Below are 18,443 nucleotides of genomic sequence, written 5' to 3' on the forward strand. Positions count from 1 at the left end.
TGTTGTGACTGTGTCTTGTCTGCCATGAGAACGGGGGGGGAGGAAATAAAAGGCTGATGTTCTCATGGGCACGTTGTTCCGTCTGTTCCTTCGGGTCTGCACAGGGATCACGGCCTGGGGATGCTCTGACCCCGTGGCTTTGCCTTCCGAGCCCTGCACTGGCACCCCCCAGCTGTGCCATCCCAGCCTCTGCTTCCCAGGCAGCTGGGAAGGAACCGGGAACACTCAGAACCTGTGATGGGTTGGGGGCTGGATGGCATGGGGTGAAGATCCTGTTACCCTGGTCTTGTCCCATCCTTCCACTTCCTTCCTAGTTCCCGCTCCAGCCTGGCCACACCCCAGGGAGGTCAGTGTGCCAGGTCTCTGCCAGACCCCCCCTTGGCTGCTGTTGGCCTTTGCTGTCTGGTGTTGGTCACTGAATTTATGCTGGTTTGGCCCAGGTGAAGTCAGCTGTTGCTTTTCAGTACCTCCCACTGGCACCAGTGGCTTTGGCATATCCTGCCCAGCACAGGCTCCTGCTTGCAGGGTCTCGTTTGCTGCAGGGTCTGTGGCTGTTCACGGCTACCTTGGCTGTTGGACACCTTGTCCAACCCCCACGGGACACAGCCCTGGCTTCACCCCAGTGGGCAGCACAGCCTCTCTGCCACTTGCTTGCTTCCCCAGTGGGATGGGGAAAGAACTCCTGGGTTGGGATAAAGACAGTTTAACTGGGAGAGCTGAAACTGGGAGCAATGCTGAGGTGACTCAGGTATTCCTTCAGCATGGCCAACCACAGCCAGGCCCCCAAAGGCCCCCCTTTCTCCCACCCAGCTTTCCTGGCTGAGCGGGTGTCCCATGATCCAGGACATCCCCTGGTCTGGAGCTGTGTCCCTGCTCCAGAGCTGTGCCCCCCAGGTCCTCATTGCCAGCCAGGCCTGGCCAGCATGGTCACGCCAGTGCCACAGGAGACCAGGCTGGAAACTTGGCTGGAGCCAGGGGCAGTGATTTATGGGACCACCAGGCCCAGCCAGGGTAGAGCCTGTTGCACCAGCAGGGCTGGGATTGAGCTCTGTGTCCATCACATCCTCCCTCCAGCACTGGCCACTGCCAGGATGGCCCTTGGTGTTGAGCTGTGCAGGGGGGCCTGGCCCTGGCAAGGCTGGCAGGGAGGGGGACTCTGTGCCCACTGCTACTGTGGGAATGGTGTCACCAGGCCGTGCCAAGGTGCCCTGTGATGGCTCCGTGCCCCCACCATGGCACACAGCTTGTCACCAACACGGGCTGAGCTCTGTCTCCTCTGTCACACAGGGACCCTGCCTGTGGGCACCCAGGTAATGCCACGCACCAGCCACGGACCGCAGGAGGCCCAGCAAGGTGTGGGAGAGCTCCAGGGCACAGCACTGCTGCAGGTACCGGGGGCACCACAGGGAGGGGACCCAGGGCTGCCCCACGGCTCTGCTGGAGCAACACCTTTGGGGGAATACCTCTGTGGGGCTGCCCCTAGGGCTGGGAGCCCCCCAAGCCATGGGGCTCTGCCAGGTGTTTCTGCCCCAAGTGCTCTCCCGAAACCGTGTGGACACCCCAGGGGCAGGGGTCCAGCTCTGTGCAACAGCTGGAGCTGTACAGGAGGGGTCCTGGCACCAACCTTCTTCTCCCCTGTGCCCCCCTCCTGCAGGTGCTCCCGATGAAGCTGAACGCCCGGAGAGCCCTGGAGCGGCCTGGGTAGGTGCTGTGGTGTGCTGTCACCCCAGAGCCCATGCCGATGGGGGGTGGTGGGAGCCCTGAGCGAAGCCCCCACCAGGTGGGGGTCTGGGACCCCGACACCCTCAGGCCTGGGGCTGTCGGTGCACAAGGGCCTGCGGGAGCCCCGTGCCCTGCTGACGTCGGTCTCTGTCCCACAGGGCTCTGCCTGGAGGCCCCCGTGCCCCCCGGGGGGGTGCTGAGCGCCGAGGGACCCTTCCCGAGCCGGGGCAGGGGCCCGCGGCCCCAGGTACGGCCCCGCGGCTCCGGGGGGCTGTGGCGCAGCCCGGGGGCCCCTGGCCCTGCTCGGCCCCGTGCCGGCCGCACTCGGGCAAGGGCTGCGGCGCTGGAGAGGGGGCTGCGGCCCCCCCGGCCCCGCCGTGCCCCACCGCGGCCCCTGCCCACCGGCCCCCCCTGGCCCAGCTCCTGCCGGCAGCTCCTCTCCTGCTGCGCTGAGCCCCAGGCCGGGGGCTCCCCTCGCACCCGCCCCGGCCCTCCCCGCGGGCCTGGCGGAGGGGTCCGGGGCTTTTACGACGTCACACTGTTTAGTCTTGTATCATCGTGTTTCCTTTAAAACTGGTTTGGAATAAGCTCGGCCTCGCGCCTCTCGCGGCCCCGCCCCCAGCGCGGCCGGGGCATCGCGTGCGGCCCGGAAGGAACGAAGGCCGGCCGGGAACCCCGCCCGGGCCTTTCGGGGGTCCCCTCACTCCTGCTTCTTGGGGTTGTTCACGGCCACGTAGTGGTACAGCACGACGAGGAGGAAGAGCGAGACGCCCAGCATGTTGGCGAAAATGGCGAGCTGCACGTCCGTGATCATCCTGCGGGGGGACACACGCTGGCACCGCGCAGGGACCCCCCCCGCTACAGGCCCCTCGCCCCCCGCAGTCGGTCCTTCCCCCCCTCGCACCCCCGCGGTCCCTGCCCCCTCCCGGTCCCCCCGGTGTCCCCCCGCTCACGTTCCGGCCCTGCCGCTCCGACACGTCTCCCCGCGCCGCGCGTCACTTCCGGCCGCGGGGCACGGCGGGAGGGGCGTGGCCTAGCGGTGAAGTCACTCCTATCTGGTGCTGTGACGTCACAGTACCCGAGTGCGCGGTGACGTCACTGCCTGCCCCAAGGGGGGCGGGGCTCTTGGCGGAGGCGGGGCCTTTACCCCTGGCCCCGCCCCCCGGGCGCTCCCCGCCCCCTGGCAGCCGCGGCGGCTCCTTCTCCATACAAGGCGCGGCGCGAGGCGGGGGGCGGGGCCACGGCGGGGGGCGGGGCGGGGAGCCCCGGGGCGGCCGCGGCTAATTAGCGCTAATGACACTAATGACAGCTCATTACAGCTGATGACAGCGGGCAGGGCCGCGGGGCTGGAGTGGGACGGGCTGTACTGGGCTGTGTTGGGACGTACTGGGATGTGCTGAGCTGTACTGGGGTATACTGGGAGGTAGTGAGGGATACTGGGCTATGTGCTGGGCGGGGGTATACTGTGGTGTGCTAGGAGTCTTTCCGCTGTGCCTTTTGTAACCGGACCTGTCTGTCTCGCATTGGCCTTTTTAGCCACCAGCGCGCTTGTAGCAAATGTGGGTAGAGCCCTTCCCAAATCCTCGTTCGCGAAGCCCAGCCATGATGATGATGAGGACGTACTGGGATGTGGTGGGGTGTACCGGGGTGTATTGGGATGTATCGAGGTGTACTGAGGTGTATCGGGGCATACTGGGCTGGGTGCAGGATGGGCCGCAGCCGGGGAGTCCCAGCAGTGAGTCCCCCCGGGGTCCTGCCACCACCCTGGTCCCCATCCCTAAGCCCCCTGGCTGTGCTGGGGCAGAACGGGACCCCCACTGACTGTCCCTGCTCGGCCACAAGTCCCCGGCACTGGCTGGAGTACCCTGGGACGCGGCAGGGCCTCGGCCCCCCACAGCCCTGCAGGACCCCCGCTGCCCCCACGGCCTCTGAGGGCACAGAGAAGGTGACACCGTCCCCTTGGGGACAGCCCATGGCTGGGCCCTGGCCAAGCCCAGCCCCGTGTCCCCCACCCCCGCGTCCCTCTTCCCCCGTGTCCCCTTCCCCGTCCCCTCCCCCCTCCAGCTGCCGGCAGCTGTTTGTGCTTAACCCACGCTCGCAGCTCCCCGAGGGCGGGGGGTTCCCGCACCCTGACGTCACCGTGGGGTCGGAGCCAAGGCGTGATGTCACCAGGAGGCCGTGACGTCACCGCGCGGTCCGGGGAAGCCATGGCGTCACCGCAGGCCTAGGACCGCGGTGGCCCTGGGTGGCCGTGGTGTCACCGCCGGCTGCTCCAGTGCCCCCGGTGTCCTCAGCGCGGTGTCAGGGTTGGGCTGGGGGCGAGGGCAGTACCTGGCTCGGCACCGGCACCGGGACGTGTAACCTGGCACGGGGACACGGGGACACGGGGACACGGGGACACAGGGACGTGGCAGTGCTGGATGCGGTGCCGGGACCTGCCGCGGCTGTGCCCGGGGCAGAGGCGCGGGGCGGGGGCACCGGCGGCCGGGTAGACGGGGGGCACCGTGCGAGGCGGTGCCGGTGGCGGTGGCAGTGCTGGTGGCGGTACCGCAGCGGTAGCCCCGCCGCCCCGCTGGCCGCCCGCGCCCTGGCCCCCTGCCCGGCCCCTCTGGCTTCCCCGGCCCGGCCTAACGAGGAGCAGATGTGGCGGCGGCGGGGCCGGCGGGGCCGCGGTGCCCGGCGCGGCCGCGGCGGGGGCGGCGGTGGGCAGGAAGCGGGGGGCCCCGGGGACCCCGCCGGCGGGCAGCGGCAGCGGGGCGGCCCTGGCGGCGAGGGGCTGGCCGAGGGGCGGCCGGGGGGAGGGCAGAGCCGAGCCGTGCCGAGCCGAGCCGCCCAGAGCCGCGGAGCCGCGACGGGACACCCTATGCGCTCCTGAGCCGCGCCGGACCGGGCTGACCGAGCCGAGCGGAGCCGCCCCAGCCCAGCATGGCCCTCTGGCTCTGGCCGTGCCTCCTGGCCGCACAGGCCCTGGCCGCCAACTTTCCCCCCCGGTACAGCCTCTACACCGGCGGGGCCGCCCCGCTCGCCCCCGGCGCGGCCGCGGCCCACAGCGGTGCCCGGGCCGCCGGCCGGCACAGGTAGGAGCCGAGAGCACCGGGACGCGCCGGGGGGACACGGGCGGCAGCGGGGGCACGGGGGCAGCCCCCACTCCGACGCAGCGGGGACCCCGACATCGGCCGGGCACCGGCACGTGCCACGTCCAGCCCGGGGGGCGGCGGGAGCGGCCGTGCCGGGGGCCGGGTCAGCGCTGGGGGCTCCCCTGACTGGGGGGTCAGCCCCGGCCCCGCGGCGGGTGGGCAGTGGGCGCACGTGGAGGGCGGGGGCCGGGAGCCGGTGCCGCCGCGCGGGGATCCCGGGCTGGTCCCGCCTCGGCATCCACGCGGGGGTCAGCGCTGCCGGGGAGGGGGAGAGGGGCCCAGACCCACCCCATCGCCATCCCCGTCCCATCCCTTGCCGTGGGCAGCGCGGGGCGGTCGTGGGGCAGCCCGTGCCTGTGGGTCGGGGCGCTGGCGGGGCGCAGGGCTGGGGGCGGCCCCGCGCTGGGCTGGGGTCACACACCGCGGCCACATCGGCGCCGCAGCAGCGCGGCCGCAGGGCTGGAGCTGCCCCGGCCCCACGGCGGCCCCGGCGGGTGACAGGACGTGGCCCCAGCCTGGAGTGCCTGGGGAGGGGGGCCATGGGTCGGGCACCCCCAACTCCCTGGTGGGGCACGGATACGGCTGAGCCTTTACTTGCGGCTTTGGGGGCTCAGCGGGGGCTTCCCACGGGTCGGCGGGTGCAGCGCCCCATCCCCGTGGCTCGCGGGTACGGGGTTGTCCCCACGTCCTGCCCTTTCGGGGGGGCTCCGGTCCCATCCCGCTCCTGGGATGGGGACAGCCCCGGGGCGGGGCGGTGGGACCCCAGGGCAGCCGGGGGGTCCCAGGGCCCCTCGGGCGTGGGGCTGGGAAGTGAAGGGGGGAGGCGAGGGGGGGCCGTCGGTCGGCGCAGGAATTCCCGGCGGCCCCCGGGGAGGAGCTGGAATCCAGCCGGGGCCTGAGGGGAACCAGCCGGGCTGACGGGAACCGGCCGCCGCACCGGGGCCCCGCGGCGGGGTCCCAGGGCCGGGGACTGCTCCCCGGGGGACCGCTGGGGGACGGGTCAGGGGGGCCGGGCTGGGCCCCGGGCTCGGACCATATAAGGCTGCGACGGGGACAGGCCGTGGGGCTGGGGTCCCTGCAACCTGTGGGGCTGGGCTGGGCTGGGCTGGGGTCCTGCACCTCAGGCAGGGATCCCCACGGTCTGTGGCTGGGTTGGAGTCCCAGTGTGTGGCTGCCCCAATCTCCTGCCCCACTGGCACAGAGGGGACAGGGGACACAAGGGCAGTGATGGGGAGGATGTAGGATGCCCGTGCCAGGCAGCATGGGAGCCACACCACGATGTGATGGGGTGTCAGCACCCCACTCCTGGCAGAGCCCCTATCCCCACAGGGCTGCCAGGGGCTGCCCCGTGGTCAGGTGCTGCAGCTGCTCCTGTGAGGTTGCCGGGCAGGGAAGAGGGGCTGCAGGAGGGCAGGATCCGGCCCATTAACCCGCCGCTCTGGGCTGTGACGGTGCTACTGGTGGGGCTGGTTGGGCGAGCACAGGAGCGTGTCGGGGGATCCGGGGTGTGCCCAGGGGGTCAGGTTGTGCCGGGGGGCCAGCATGTGCCAGGAATTCCGTGTGTGCCCGGGGTTCTGGTGTGTGCCCAGTGGAACCAGTCTTTGCTGGGGAAGCCGGTGTGTGCCAGGGGGGTTGGTGTGTGCCCGGAGATGCCTGGTGCAGGGGGTGATGCTGGGTCTCTGACGGGGCAGTGCCCGGTGCCTGCTCTGTGCCAGGACGATGTCTGGCTGTGTGCCAGGATGATGCCAGGTCTGGTCTGGGAGTGTGCCAGGTGCGTGCCGGGACAATGCCTGGTGTGTGCTGGGATGATGCCAGGTCCATGCTGGTGCCTGCTCTGTGCCAGGACAATGCCGGGTCTGTGCTGGGATGACGCCCGGTGTGTGCCGGGACCATGCCAGGTCTATCCCTGAACAATGCCCCGCGTGTGCCAGGACGATGCCTGGTGCCGACACGTTCCAGGTGTGTGCCTGACCCCTTCCCTCCGGCAGGAACTGGTGTGCCTACGTGGTGACGCGCAGTGTGAGCTGTGTGGTGGAGGACGGTGTCGAGAGCTTCATCAAGCCGGACTATCAGCCCTGCCCCTGGGGGCAGCTCCAGTGCCCCCGGGTCCTGGCGTGAGTGGGGGCGGGATGGGGCTGAGGGTCTCCGGGGGACTCTGGGGGGCCAGCGCAGAGCCGGGGCTGACCGCGGCTGTGCTGCCGCCGCTGGTGTTTACCCGCCCCGGGGTCGTGTTTACCTTTGCGCAAGAGCCAGTGACCTCAAGTGGTGCCGGGGGGTGACCGGCCTCTGTCCCCCTGGCCGAGCAGAGCCAGGACCCTGGCAACCGTGCAGCTTTTCGGGCTAGTGATGGGGTGATACCGGTGTTGGGGTGATGCCGGGGACAGGGTGATGCTGGTGACGGGGTGACAGAGCTGGACAGGGGCAGGGGCAGCCCCCCCGGCCGCCGGCTGTTGAGCAAGACACTGCGGGCACCGTTGGGTCAAGCCGCAGCCTGTGCTGGGTTTGGCTCCCTGGGGAAGCCCCGCACCCCTCCCAGGATCCCCCAAACTCCCTGTCCCCTCCACTCACAGGTACCGCAGCTTCCTCCGGCCCCGCTACAAGGTGGCCCAGCGGACGGTGTCGGAGCTGGCCTGGCGCTGCTGCCAGGGATACTCGGGCCCGGACTGCACCGAGGGACCCGCGCCAGCGTCCCCCCAGCCCACCGGCCGCCCCCCGCCCCGCCCCGGCCGCCCCACGCTCTCCGGCTTCGGCAACACCCTCAGCGGCCTGGGGGGTGAAGGTAGTGCTGGGGCAGGGGGACGCGGTGGTGGAGGGACACGGTGGCAGGGGATGCAGTGGCAGGGGGATGTGACACCCTGATCTGGCGGTGCGTGGCAGGCGGCGGGGACGCGGAGAAGATGCGGCGACTGGAGGAGCAGGTGCGGCAGCTGAGCGAGCAGGTGGAGGAGCTGCGGGCCGGGCAGGAGCCGCCCCCCCGGGGGGCGGAGGGGCACCCCGGGGGCGAGCAGCCGGCCGACGCGGCCGCCCCCGCCGAGGTGCGGGAGGCGCTCAGCCACGTCCAGAAGCGGCTGGAGGAGCTGGAGACCCGCCTGCGCCGCACCGAGGGCGGCCGGGACGGCCCGGGGGCGCCGGGGGGCCCGGGGACCGCGTCACTGCTCGACCTGGAGCGGCGGCTGCAGGAGCTGTGCGCTGCCTGCACGATCGGCACCGAGGGGCTGCGGCGGCAGGCGGCCGAGGACCGGGACCGCATGCGGGCGCTGGAGAAGTTGGTGGGCTCGGTGGACAAGCGCAACCGGGATGCGGTGGAGTCGGTGCAGCGGCACATCAGCAGCCTGAGCAGCCGCCTGGCCCCTGTCCCCCCTGCCCCGCCACCCCCGGACGTGCTCCGGCGCCTGGCGGAGCTGGAGCGGCGGCTGGAAGGGCTGCCGGTGCCGGCGGCGGGGCCGGGGCAGGGGCCGGTGCTGGCGCGGCGGCTGACGGAGCTGGAGGGGCGGCTGAACGCCTCCCGCGCCGGCCCATGGCCCTCCGAGTCCGAGGGGCGGCCGGGGGGGCTGCCGGGGCGCCTGGCCAACCTCAGCCGGGCGGTGGAGGGGCTGGCGGCCAGCGGGGCTCAGCGCGGCGCCCGCCTGGACGAGCTGGAGGGGCTGCTGGCCCGCTGCGGCCACCCCTGCCCGGGGCAGGACGGGCACGACGGGGCGCTCGGCCCCCACCTCCGGCAGCCGCAGGACACCGAGGGGCTCCGTGGGGACGGGCTGGCCGGGACCCTGGGGGGGCTGCTGGGGGCACAGGGAGAGGCACTGGTCGAGGAGCTGGAGGAGCTCCGCAACCGGACGGGGCGGTTGGAGGCAGCGCTGGAGAGGCTGAGCGGTGACCCCTGCGCCCGGCCCTGTGCCCCGCTGCCCCCCCGGGAGCCAGAGCATCTCCAGCCCGGCCCCACGGAGCCAGGGGAGCTGGAGGCACCACTGGAGGGGTTCGGCGTCTTCGGGGGCACGTCGCCCTCGGAGCTGCGGGAGCTGCGGGGGGAGCTGGCGGCAGCGCTGCGGGCCCTGAGCGGCCTCAACGCCACGGTGGAGGGGCTGCAGGACGCGCTGGATCAGCAGGACGCCCGGCAGCGCCAGCTGGGCTCCATCACCGACCGCGTGGTGGCCGAGCTGGACCAGGCGGCTGCGGCGGCGGCGGCGCGACAGGCCGAGAGCGAGGAGCGGCTGGAGGCTCTGGCGCGGGAGCTGGCGCGGGCCGGGGGCTGCCCGGCGGGGCTGGAGCCGCGCGTGGCCAAGCTGGAGGGGGTCTGCGAGCAACTGGAGGCGGTGGCCGGGGGGCTGCGGGGCGTCCGTGAGGGGCTGGGCCGGCACGTGGCCGGGCTGTGGGGGGCCGTGCGGGACCTGAACGCCACGGCCCGCGCCCAGGCCGCGCTGCTGGAGAAGGCGCTGGAGCTGCCGCCCCGGCTCGGCGCCCTCAACGCCAGCCTGGGCCACCTGCGCGGGGAGCTGAACCGCCTGGCACAGCTGGAGCGCCACGGTGCGTGGGCACGGGGGCACACAGGGACACACGGGACTGTGGGGCTGCGGGGACCTGGGAGGACGTGCGGCATTGTGGGGGACACGGGGCTGTGGGGACACAGTGCGTCGTGGGCCTGAGGGGCTGCAGGGATGGGGGCACACGGGGCATCACGGGCACTGCAGGGGGACAGGGCATCCCGGGACTGTGGGGACACTGTGGGGTGAGGGAAAAGGCTATGGGGCCAGGGTGGCTCTAACCCTCTCTTGTCTCCAGGCCCCCCTGGCCCCCCTGGACCTGCTGGACCTGCGGGCGAGACAGGCCCTCGTGGCCCACCTGGGCCTCCCGGAAAGGATGGAGAGCAGGGTTCCGTGGGCCCCCCTGGTAAGGATCAGCCTCCTTCGTGTGCCCTTCTTGTGCAGCAGTGGGGCAGTGCTGGCATGGCTGGACCCTGTGCCCGGGGGTCCTACCCCAAGCCAGCCCTGCAGCCCCTCCTCATCTTTTCCCTCAGGGCTGCCCGGAGAGAGAGGTAGGGCTGGGGCTGGGGGCTTAGGGTGCAGGGGGGCATGGGGGGCTGGGGGGAGAGGACATGGGGCTGGGGGCTTGGGGCAGATGTGGGGAGCTGGGTGGGACTGGAAGGGGAGCAGGGGGTGTCTGGGTTGGCATGGGGGAGCACAGGGCACTGGTAAGCTGGGGGGCAGAGGGGCTGGGGTGCAGGGGGGCACATGATCAAGGGGTCGCATGGACACAGTGAAGGGGGAGTGGGGGCTGCATCTGCTGGGCTGGGGGGCAGAGGGTGCTGGGAGTGGGATAGAGGGTACAGGCTGGCAGTGGGTTCCCGGGGGCAGGGGCACAGGAGTGCCCTGTCCTGACACGGTGCCCAGGCGAGGTCGGGGAGCCAGGCTCGGTGCCCCGCGTCGCCTTCTCGGCCGCCCTGAGCACCCAGCGCGCGGAGCCGGGCACCGTCCTCTTCGACCAGGTGCTGCTCAACGACGGCGGCTCCTACGACCCCGAGACAGGTGAGAGCCCACGGCACGGCCGGGCGGGGGCACGGGGGGCTGTGGGGCGGTTTTGGGGTGATGGAGGTTACGGTGGGGGCTCTGGTGTGTGAGGGGGCTGCACGGTCACAGGGGGATGTGATGCCAGGCGTGATGGTGGCCGGGAGCTCTGTGGGGGTGCTGTGCCCGTCCCAGGGTGTGCCGCTGGCCGTGGGGTGCTGCAGGGGATCCGAGGGTGCAGAGCCCGTTCTGGGGGCACCGGGGGTTCCTGGGGGTCCCTGATCCCCTCCTCCTGCCGCAGGCACGTTCACGGCACCGGTGCCCGGGCGGTACCTGGTGAGTGCGGTGCTGACGGGGCACCGGGGCGAGGCGCTGGAGGCCGTCCTGTCCCGCTCCGGCCACGGCATCGCCCGCCTGGACTCGGCCGGATTCCAGCCCGAGGGGCTGGAGAAGGGGCCGGTGGCCGCGCAGGCCCCCAGCCCCGGTGCCCTCGGCGTCTTCAGCCTCCTGCTGCCGCTGGCGGCCGGCGAGACCCTGTGCGTGGAGCTGGTGTCGGGGCGCTTGGCCCACGCGCCCGACGAGCCCCTCACCACCTTCAGCGCCGCCCTGCTCTACGACGCCGAGGAGCCCTAGAGCCGCCGGGCCCCCGGCGGGGGCACAGCTGGGCCGGGGGGTCCCCACACCCCGACGGGACCCCCCCCACCCGCCCCCTTATTTATCAGCACCCCTCAGCCCTCGCTGCCCCACCGTCACACGCCCCCGCCCCACACCACCCGCCCCGGCCCCCCACGCCGCCCCCCGGCCCCCCACTGCCCCCCAATAAAGACGCGGCACCGGGTTTTGTACCCGCGGCTCCGGCTCCGTCCCTCGCCCCGAGGGGGGCGGTGTGGGGAGGGGGCTGGTCCCTGCCGGGGGTCACCGTGATCCCACCTGCCCTGTGGCACTACCTCCCTCCACGGCCCCAGCAGGGCTGTCCCTGTGCCCAGAGGGAAGGGGGTTCAGGGTGGGCGTGAAGGGGGTTCCTGGCTGTTCTGGTCACGGTGTGACTGGGATGGGGTCGGGTTCTGACGGGACTGGTGGGTGTCAGCACCTTCCAGGCGTTGGAGCCGCGTCCTGGTGCTGGGGCACCCTCTGGTGCACCCCCTCAGCCCGGGTGGTGGCTGTGCTGGCGGGAGGTTGGAGCTGGTGGTACCTGTCTTGGGGGGCCCTGCAGTTCCACTTGCTGTTTAATCCACCCCTGGCGGTGGTTTCACCCCCTGCCATGGGGGCTGCTGTGGGGTACCCTGTTCCTCCATGTCGTGGCTGTTCCCTGGCCTGTCCTGCCAGGGCATCGGGGGTACTGTGCCCACCACTGTGCCCTTGGAAGGGGCAAGGTGGTGGTGGTGGTGTCCCAGGAAGAACAGGCACCAGGTTGGGTGTGTTTGGGGGTGTTGATGGTCAAACAGGCTCCAGGTCGGGTCTGGGGCACTGGCACCTCCTTAGAGCTTTAAGTGTTTGTGCTCGTGGTTTCCGGGCAGAGGATTTGGAGGGGAAACATCAGGATTTGGGGACAGGGGGTGGGGACAGGGGGTGTCCAACCCCAGTTTGTGCCCCTGCTGTTGATGGGTTTAATTAATGGTGAGGTTGGGACTGAGCCTTTTGCCCTCGGGTGCTCTCGGCATCTTCAGTGCCATCCTCAGGTGAGCTCCAGGGACATTATCTGCCTCTGTCCATCTGTCTGGTAACTGGAGGAGTCTTTAACAGTTCACTGGAGAGGGTTGGTGTGTGGCTGTTCTGTTAATGCAGCTCCAGTGTTGGTGATGTGAAAAAACATCATCTATCCCAGAAAGCTCATCTCATTCCACCCCCTGCCACAGGCAGGGACACCTTCCACCGGCCCAGGTTGCTCCAAGCCCCATCCAACCTGGCCTTGGACACTTCCAGGGATCCAGGGGCAGCCACAGCTTCTCTGGGAATTCCATTCCAGCCCCTCCCCACCCTCACAGGGAGGAATTTCTCCCCAGTATCCCACCCAAATCTCCCCTTCCCCAGTGGGAAGCCATTCCCCCTTGTCCTGTCCCTCCATCCCTTGTCCCCGGTCCCTCTCCAGCTCTCCTGGAGCCCCTTTAGGCTCTGGAAGGGGCTCTCAGCTCTCCCTGGATCCTTCTCTTCTCCAGCTGAGCATCCCCAGCTCTCCCAGCCTGGCTCCAGAGCAGAGGAGAGCAGATTCTTAGGGAAATTGTTTCTCTGAGATGGCATTCCCGCTGTCGGCAGGAGGTGGGGATCCAGAGCCGTGATAGTAGTTCTTGGAGAGGAGGGAATTGAAAACTGGGAAGGGCTCAGTCTTTCTGTGTTCTCCCTCGCTGCAGGGTTTAGGGACTCCCCATCCCATCCCAGTTCTGAGGAACAGACAAAAGGCCTAACAGGATATTTCCAGAGGCCCAGGATGCACATTAACACTGATGGTCCTGGGCCAGTGGACAACTGGTGTGAGTGGGAAGGGATACAAGAGAAATTAGACAAAACCCAAAGATCACAGAAAGATAAAAAAGGAAAAGGTGTCATCAGTCATGCACTGGGATTGTGCTTAAAGGCTCTGTGGCAATGGAGAGAACAAATGATAAAAGAAGCTAATAATCTGAGAGATGAAATAAAAGAAAGAAAACCTGTAGAACTGTCTTTACAGTATCAAAATGGCCGATTAAAACAACAGTTAAAAGAGTTCAATGAAAAGAAAAAACCTTGGAAGAAAAATTAGAATGGACATTATTAAAAGCCCCCAATCCTCTGGATGTTAGTAAAATAGGAATATTAATAGTATCACCCGGGAACTGGGATGGTGATATTTGGGAAAGCCCTGATGAAAATGCTGATGAGTGAGAATGGGACCCTGATGAAACAATTGAACCCCCACCTCCTGTAGAGGAAGAGGTTCCAGAATGAAAAATGAGACCCACAATTAAGACCAAAGTGCCTGAAGGACCTCAGGGAGGTCAGAGGGAGAACACGGTCAGAACCACTCCCTGGGACCCCCTGCAACTGGCAAACCTACAGGAAAAATATGGATGAAAACCAGGTGAGTCAGAGACTGAGTATTTGTGGAGTGTGAACCTTTCGGGGAGCCAGAACGTTGCTGTAGGGAGCTGAGAGCGCTGCATTCCGGGGGCCAGGAGTCCGATTAAATCTGGGACCTGAGCCTGCCAACCCACCCCATTCCATAACCAGCAGGGCTGCGTGTTGGGCAGGAGGAACAAATGTTCTGGGAAGAGGAGAAGCAGCTCCACACCCACAGGGTCACCTCAGGAAATCTCCCCCACGGCCCCAAGGCAGCTTTGCCTCCAGGCAATGCCCAGACGTGCCAGCACAGACACCCCAACCTCGCAGAGCTGGGCCCTGATGTGTTGAGATCTCTCTTGAGAGGAGACCCAACCATGTTGAAAACATACTCAGTGGGGTGAGGAGATGGAATCAGCAGAGATGTGATGCATAATGAACCTTCACAGGACCCACAGGCCCTGAGGTGACCCATCCCCATGGGGGCAGAACTCTTCCATGATTAGGTAAAACCATGCAAGGGAAATGGGCTGGGAAAACCATCCTGGAGAGCAAACTCGGGCTGTTGAGAGGAGCCCAAAAACTGCAATTTAAACATAGCCCACCCAAGAGAAAAGAAAGATCCAAACCCCCTTCTCACTCACGGGAACAGCAAAAGGACTGTGGAGGACACGGTGACCTCAGGAGGTCCCAGTGCAGCTCTCAGGGGACACCCCAGTGCAGTGACAGCAAACTCAGTCAAAGTACAGCAAGAGGGAAACAAGAATAACAAAAAGCCTCCTCAGGAAAAACACACCTCACAACCCTTTTGAGAAAACAGAGACACAAAAGGGAAAAACCCAGCGAGTGCTGGGTGAACTTTGGGCCTCCTCACCCAGACCTATCAATGGTCTAATAAGGATGGGCCCCACATCTACTTACCAGCAACCTCTGAATTTTCTAATTGATGCGGGAGCCCAAATATCTCTGATCACCCCCACAGATGCTGAAAAATTAAACTGAAGTTTTAAGAGAAAAAGGGTCTGTCTAACAGGATTCAAGGGACAGAGTATTGTCTGTTATACTGCCAGAGTCTGTTTATGGTTATTTGGGGAAAAATGAATGACCTGACGCACCTTTGCAATTTCAGATCACGAAGAAAACATTTTAGGATATGATGTCCTCAAAGGAAAAGTTTGGCAATTGCCCAACGAGAATGTTTGGTCATTTGGGCCCACCAAACACCCCATATAGTAAACTTTCTGGGAAAAAAAATAGGAAAATTAATCTATTTAAAATGTCTGCAGTTTGACCTGCTTCTGCTGTGACCAGCATCAAACGTACCCTGCTCCTCCTGCAGCCAAAGAAAGGATAGTTCCAGATGTAAAAGACACGTTCTCCATGGTTCCACTGCAGGAAGAAGACAAACCTAAATTTACATTTCCTTGAAAGGAATAAAATAGCCCTTTAATCGCCTGCCCCACAGGGATCAGCATTCACCCAAAATGGCACACGAGGCTTTACCTGAACTCCTTCAACAAAGAGAAGTCCTGGAAGGGGCACAAATCTATCGATGCATTGATAGGGGGTGAAGGGGAAAGTGCAGCAAGAACAGCACCGGATATATGGAATAAATTAAATGAGGAGGGGGTAGGAGTGTCCTCTGCCAAATGCCAAGGACTCTCTGAAGAGGTGAAGTTCCTGGGAACCTGCTGGATTGCAGGCCAGGCTGCAGTCCCAGATGAAACCATTACAAGATTAGATGCTATCCCCACTCCTGCTACTGAAAAGGAACTTCAAAAGATCGTGGGTTCTTCAGGATGCTGGAGAAATAATTTTCCTGGATTTTCTATAGTAGCAAGACCCTTGTATGCATTAATGAGATAAAAACAGACCTGGGAGTGCCTTGATAGACACAGACAGACTTTGCAAACACTGATAGAAGAGCTAAAAATATATCAGTCACTTGGGCCAGTTCACCCCAGTGATCCTGTAAGAGCTGAATGGGGTTTTGCTCAACATGATACTTAATGTAATATGTTCCAGAAAGGCCCAAATGGACCCAAACAACCATTAAGGTTCAGCTCCACAGCATTAAAAGACACTGAAAAAAAGATAAACTGACTGGGAAAGGAGATTATTATCTCTGACCCAATCTCTTCAATAAGGAGAAAAAATTCCCCAGCACCAATCTGTGCAAATCCAAGGCCCTTTTAACCCGTTAGCCAGGATTAGGAAGGGCAGTGCTGCCCCAGATGGGATTGCACAGAGACCAGCAGCACACTAATGGTGTGCCTGTGCCTCAGGAGGCAGGGGTCGAATGGATACAACCGAGGGGCTGACAAAACCTTCCAAATCACAAATAGCTGTGACCCCAGACACGCTGGCTCTGCCCCAGAGTCCTCTGCTTGATGCTCCTGCACTTACATCAGACTCTGAAGTTAAAGGTGTGTTTTACTGACGCCTCAGCCAAGCACAGCAATGGCAAGTGGAAGGACAGAGCAGTTGCTCAACACTCAGACAAGAAGGGAAGCAGCAGGAGAAGGAATGGGAAGTGCACAGGTGGGAAAATGGAAAGCTGCAGTGCTGGCAGTAAAAGAGAAAACAAAGACAACGTGTGTTGGTTCCTGTGCAGCCTGGGCTGGTGCCACACAGTGGTTGTGTCGGTGGGAAGCATTGGGTTGGCAAGGGAGTGGAAAGGAGGCTTAGCAGAAGGAATTTTGGATGTGGTTGCTGTTACAGGCTCAGTCCCCACCAATCCACACAGGCTCATGCCCAGGATAAAGCCTCACAGACTGATTGGAACAACCAGGTGGATCAGATGGCAAACATTAAAAATTGATTAACTGGAAAATCCCGAGCACTGGTACCAGCTGGGGGGGTGGTCACACTGTAAATTAGGGCAAACTGGACAGGAAGCTTTATTTTTTGCAGCACAAATTGGAGGCTGGCTACCGACCAGAAAGATGTGTAAAGGCACTCCCACACAATGTCCCCAGTGCCAATTAAGGCTCGGGCAAAATCACCCAGACTTGGCACTACCTTGGCAAATCAAAAATAACAAGACACTCTGGTCCTCTCGGCAAATTGGTCATATTGTCCCTCTGGGGACATCCAGTGGCTGTAGGGACACACCGACAGGTGTGGGGTGGTCTCTGGGCTGTCACTGCCACTGATGCCAAAGCTGCTATTTCGGGACTCAGTGACTGGTTTTCCAGTCTCCCTGTCCCAGACTGCACGAAGTGACAAGGGATCACAGTTCAGCAGTGTGATGGCACAAGACTGGTCCCAAAAGGGGAGCAGCAAACGGGTTTTCCATGCACCTTATAACTCCCAAGCAAAGGGGATGGTGCAGCTGGGAATGGTCTGGTGAAAGGCTCCCTCAGGCCACACGAACCCGAGCGGGATAAAAGGTTCCCCTCTGTGTTGTATCAGATAAATAACCCTCATGGACCAAGGGGTCTCCTGTTCAACCAGCTCTCTTGGGCCCCCTGCCCCTTGGGTCAGCTCCAAAAGGAAACGTGGAAGCCTTTCAGGACAACCTGCAGTGCTGTGGGAATGGGCACTGCCCTGGTTACACAACTGTTGGACATCCTGGTCCACACAAACCGGCACAACAACGGAAAGGACACTAAAAAATGCTAATCACTGTCCATGGTGATTTGATAAAAACACCCCATGGCCTGGAGGGAGCGACAAGGGACGGAGAGCAGATGGGAACTGGGATTGACTCGTTTGCACCGTCCTCGACTGCACATAATGTTACACCCTGTTGCTATAATGTTGTAGTTAATCAGAATGTGGTTTTTGTTAATAATCATTGCATAAGTGTGGTACCTAATCCAGCAAATGAGGATACTAACCACTCCAGGAACACATAAATTGAAATAATAAGTGTTTCTTGCCAGAATCAATAGCTAATTCTATATGATGCTCTGTTTAATGTTGCTAACTAAATTCTAACTGATTTTTGTAATAATTTTGTATGTAAAAGTGTAATATATGATTACAATACAGCTAACACCCTCAAGGCTGAGCCAAAGAGATTCGTCCAGTTATATTGGTCTGGGTGAGTAACATCAATCTCTATGTAATAATTGTTTTCTTTTTGCTAGCTTTAATATAATTGCTTTAATATAATATCAATATTACATTAAATAATATAATAAAATAAAATAATTAAAGAATTTAATATAATATTAATATAATACTAATATAATATTAGTATGATATTAATATAATATTAGTATAATATTAATATAATATTAATATAATATTAATATAATATTAATATAATATTAATATATTCGATATATATTTTATATAATTTAATATAATCGCTTTGATATAGTACACTGTACTGTATGAGCAGTTTTAGCTTCTATACTGTGTAGTAAATAATTCTGATTAAGATCTTGTTGTCTAATCATTTACCATAATAAATAATTTATTTTTATATAAATATGTCTGACTTGCCATCATTAATCCCGCGGGACAAGGTTGTACAAAGGTTCATTCACACCTCTGCAAATGGGTTTGTTGAGGGGGTGTGTTCACCTCCTTCAAAGGCTCTAAAACAAAGTTCTCTCGTGACTACGTCCACATACAGCTGGAACAATTTTATAGGCAATGCTCCCGTCCCTGGGAGCACGGTGGGTAATTCTGTACACGGTGAAAAACTAACCTTTAGCACATACGGTGCTTCTTAATGATCCAGTTGTCTTAGTGGGTGAGAAATGGGACCAAAAGGGAAAGACTGACAAGGAGCCCTCTCAGTCAGATTCTGGAATTCGGTACATCCCTGGTCTGGGAAGGGGGACTCACCCATTTCCCGCGTAACATTTCCTTTTTGTTTAAAAATTCAGCCAAATCATAACAGATATAAAGCCCTCCGAGGCAGGACATGGAAGGTTAATGCAGATTTGTACGATCTCAAACACGTATAAATCCTTGTATCGACTCCCAGGCTAAATTTAGCTGAATTCCCTGATTCCCAATTCCTCGAGACAAAGTTATGCCTCCATAAGATAAAAGCAAAAGCTTTACCCACACCATTCTTCCTTTTTTTTTTTTTTTT

General features: G+C 62.7%; 3 protein-coding genes across 3 annotated transcripts in view; 2 read left to right on the plus strand and 1 right to left on the minus strand.

The window, feature by feature from the left end:
• Positions 1–6,971, plus strand: part of AGBL5 (ATP/GTP binding protein like 5) — an 18,018-nt gene extending 11,047 nt beyond the window's left edge. The window contains exons 11-14 of the mRNA XM_017838535.1: positions 1,288–1,388; positions 1,655–1,701; positions 1,881–1,969; positions 6,848–6,971. Of these exons, the coding sequence (XP_017694024.1) occupies positions 1,288–1,388; positions 1,655–1,701; positions 1,881–1,969; positions 6,848–6,870 (260 nt within the window). The 3' untranslated portion in view covers positions 6,871–6,971. The remainder of the gene's footprint in view (positions 1–1,287; positions 1,389–1,654; positions 1,702–1,880; positions 1,970–6,847) is intronic.
• Positions 2,264–2,537, minus strand: OST4 (oligosaccharyltransferase complex subunit 4, non-catalytic). Its single transcript, XM_017838536.1, has one exon. It carries the CDS (start codon positions 2,534–2,536, stop codon positions 2,423–2,425), a length of 114 nt encoding a protein of 37 aa, XP_017694025.1. The 5' UTR covers position 2,537; the 3' UTR covers positions 2,264–2,422.
• Positions 6,972–6,988: 17 nt separating the features above from the next.
• Positions 6,989–11,059, plus strand: EMILIN1 (elastin microfibril interfacer 1). Its single transcript, XM_017838516.1, has 7 exons — positions 6,989–7,101; positions 7,430–7,638; positions 7,737–9,377; positions 9,633–9,740; positions 9,868–9,885; positions 10,241–10,375; positions 10,656–11,059. Exons 1-7 carry the CDS (start codon positions 6,989–6,991, stop codon positions 10,985–10,987), a joined length of 2,556 nt encoding a protein of 851 aa, XP_017694005.1. The 3' UTR covers positions 10,988–11,059.
• The last annotated feature ends 7,384 nt before the right edge of the window (positions 11,060–18,443 follow it).

Source organism: Lepidothrix coronata, unplaced genomic scaffold (genome assembly GCF_001604755.1).
Source record: "Lepidothrix coronata isolate B3197 unplaced genomic scaffold, Lepidothrix_coronata-1.0 Scaffold344, whole genome shotgun sequence".
Lineage (NCBI taxonomy): Eukaryota > Metazoa > Chordata > Aves > Passeriformes > Pipridae > Lepidothrix > Lepidothrix coronata.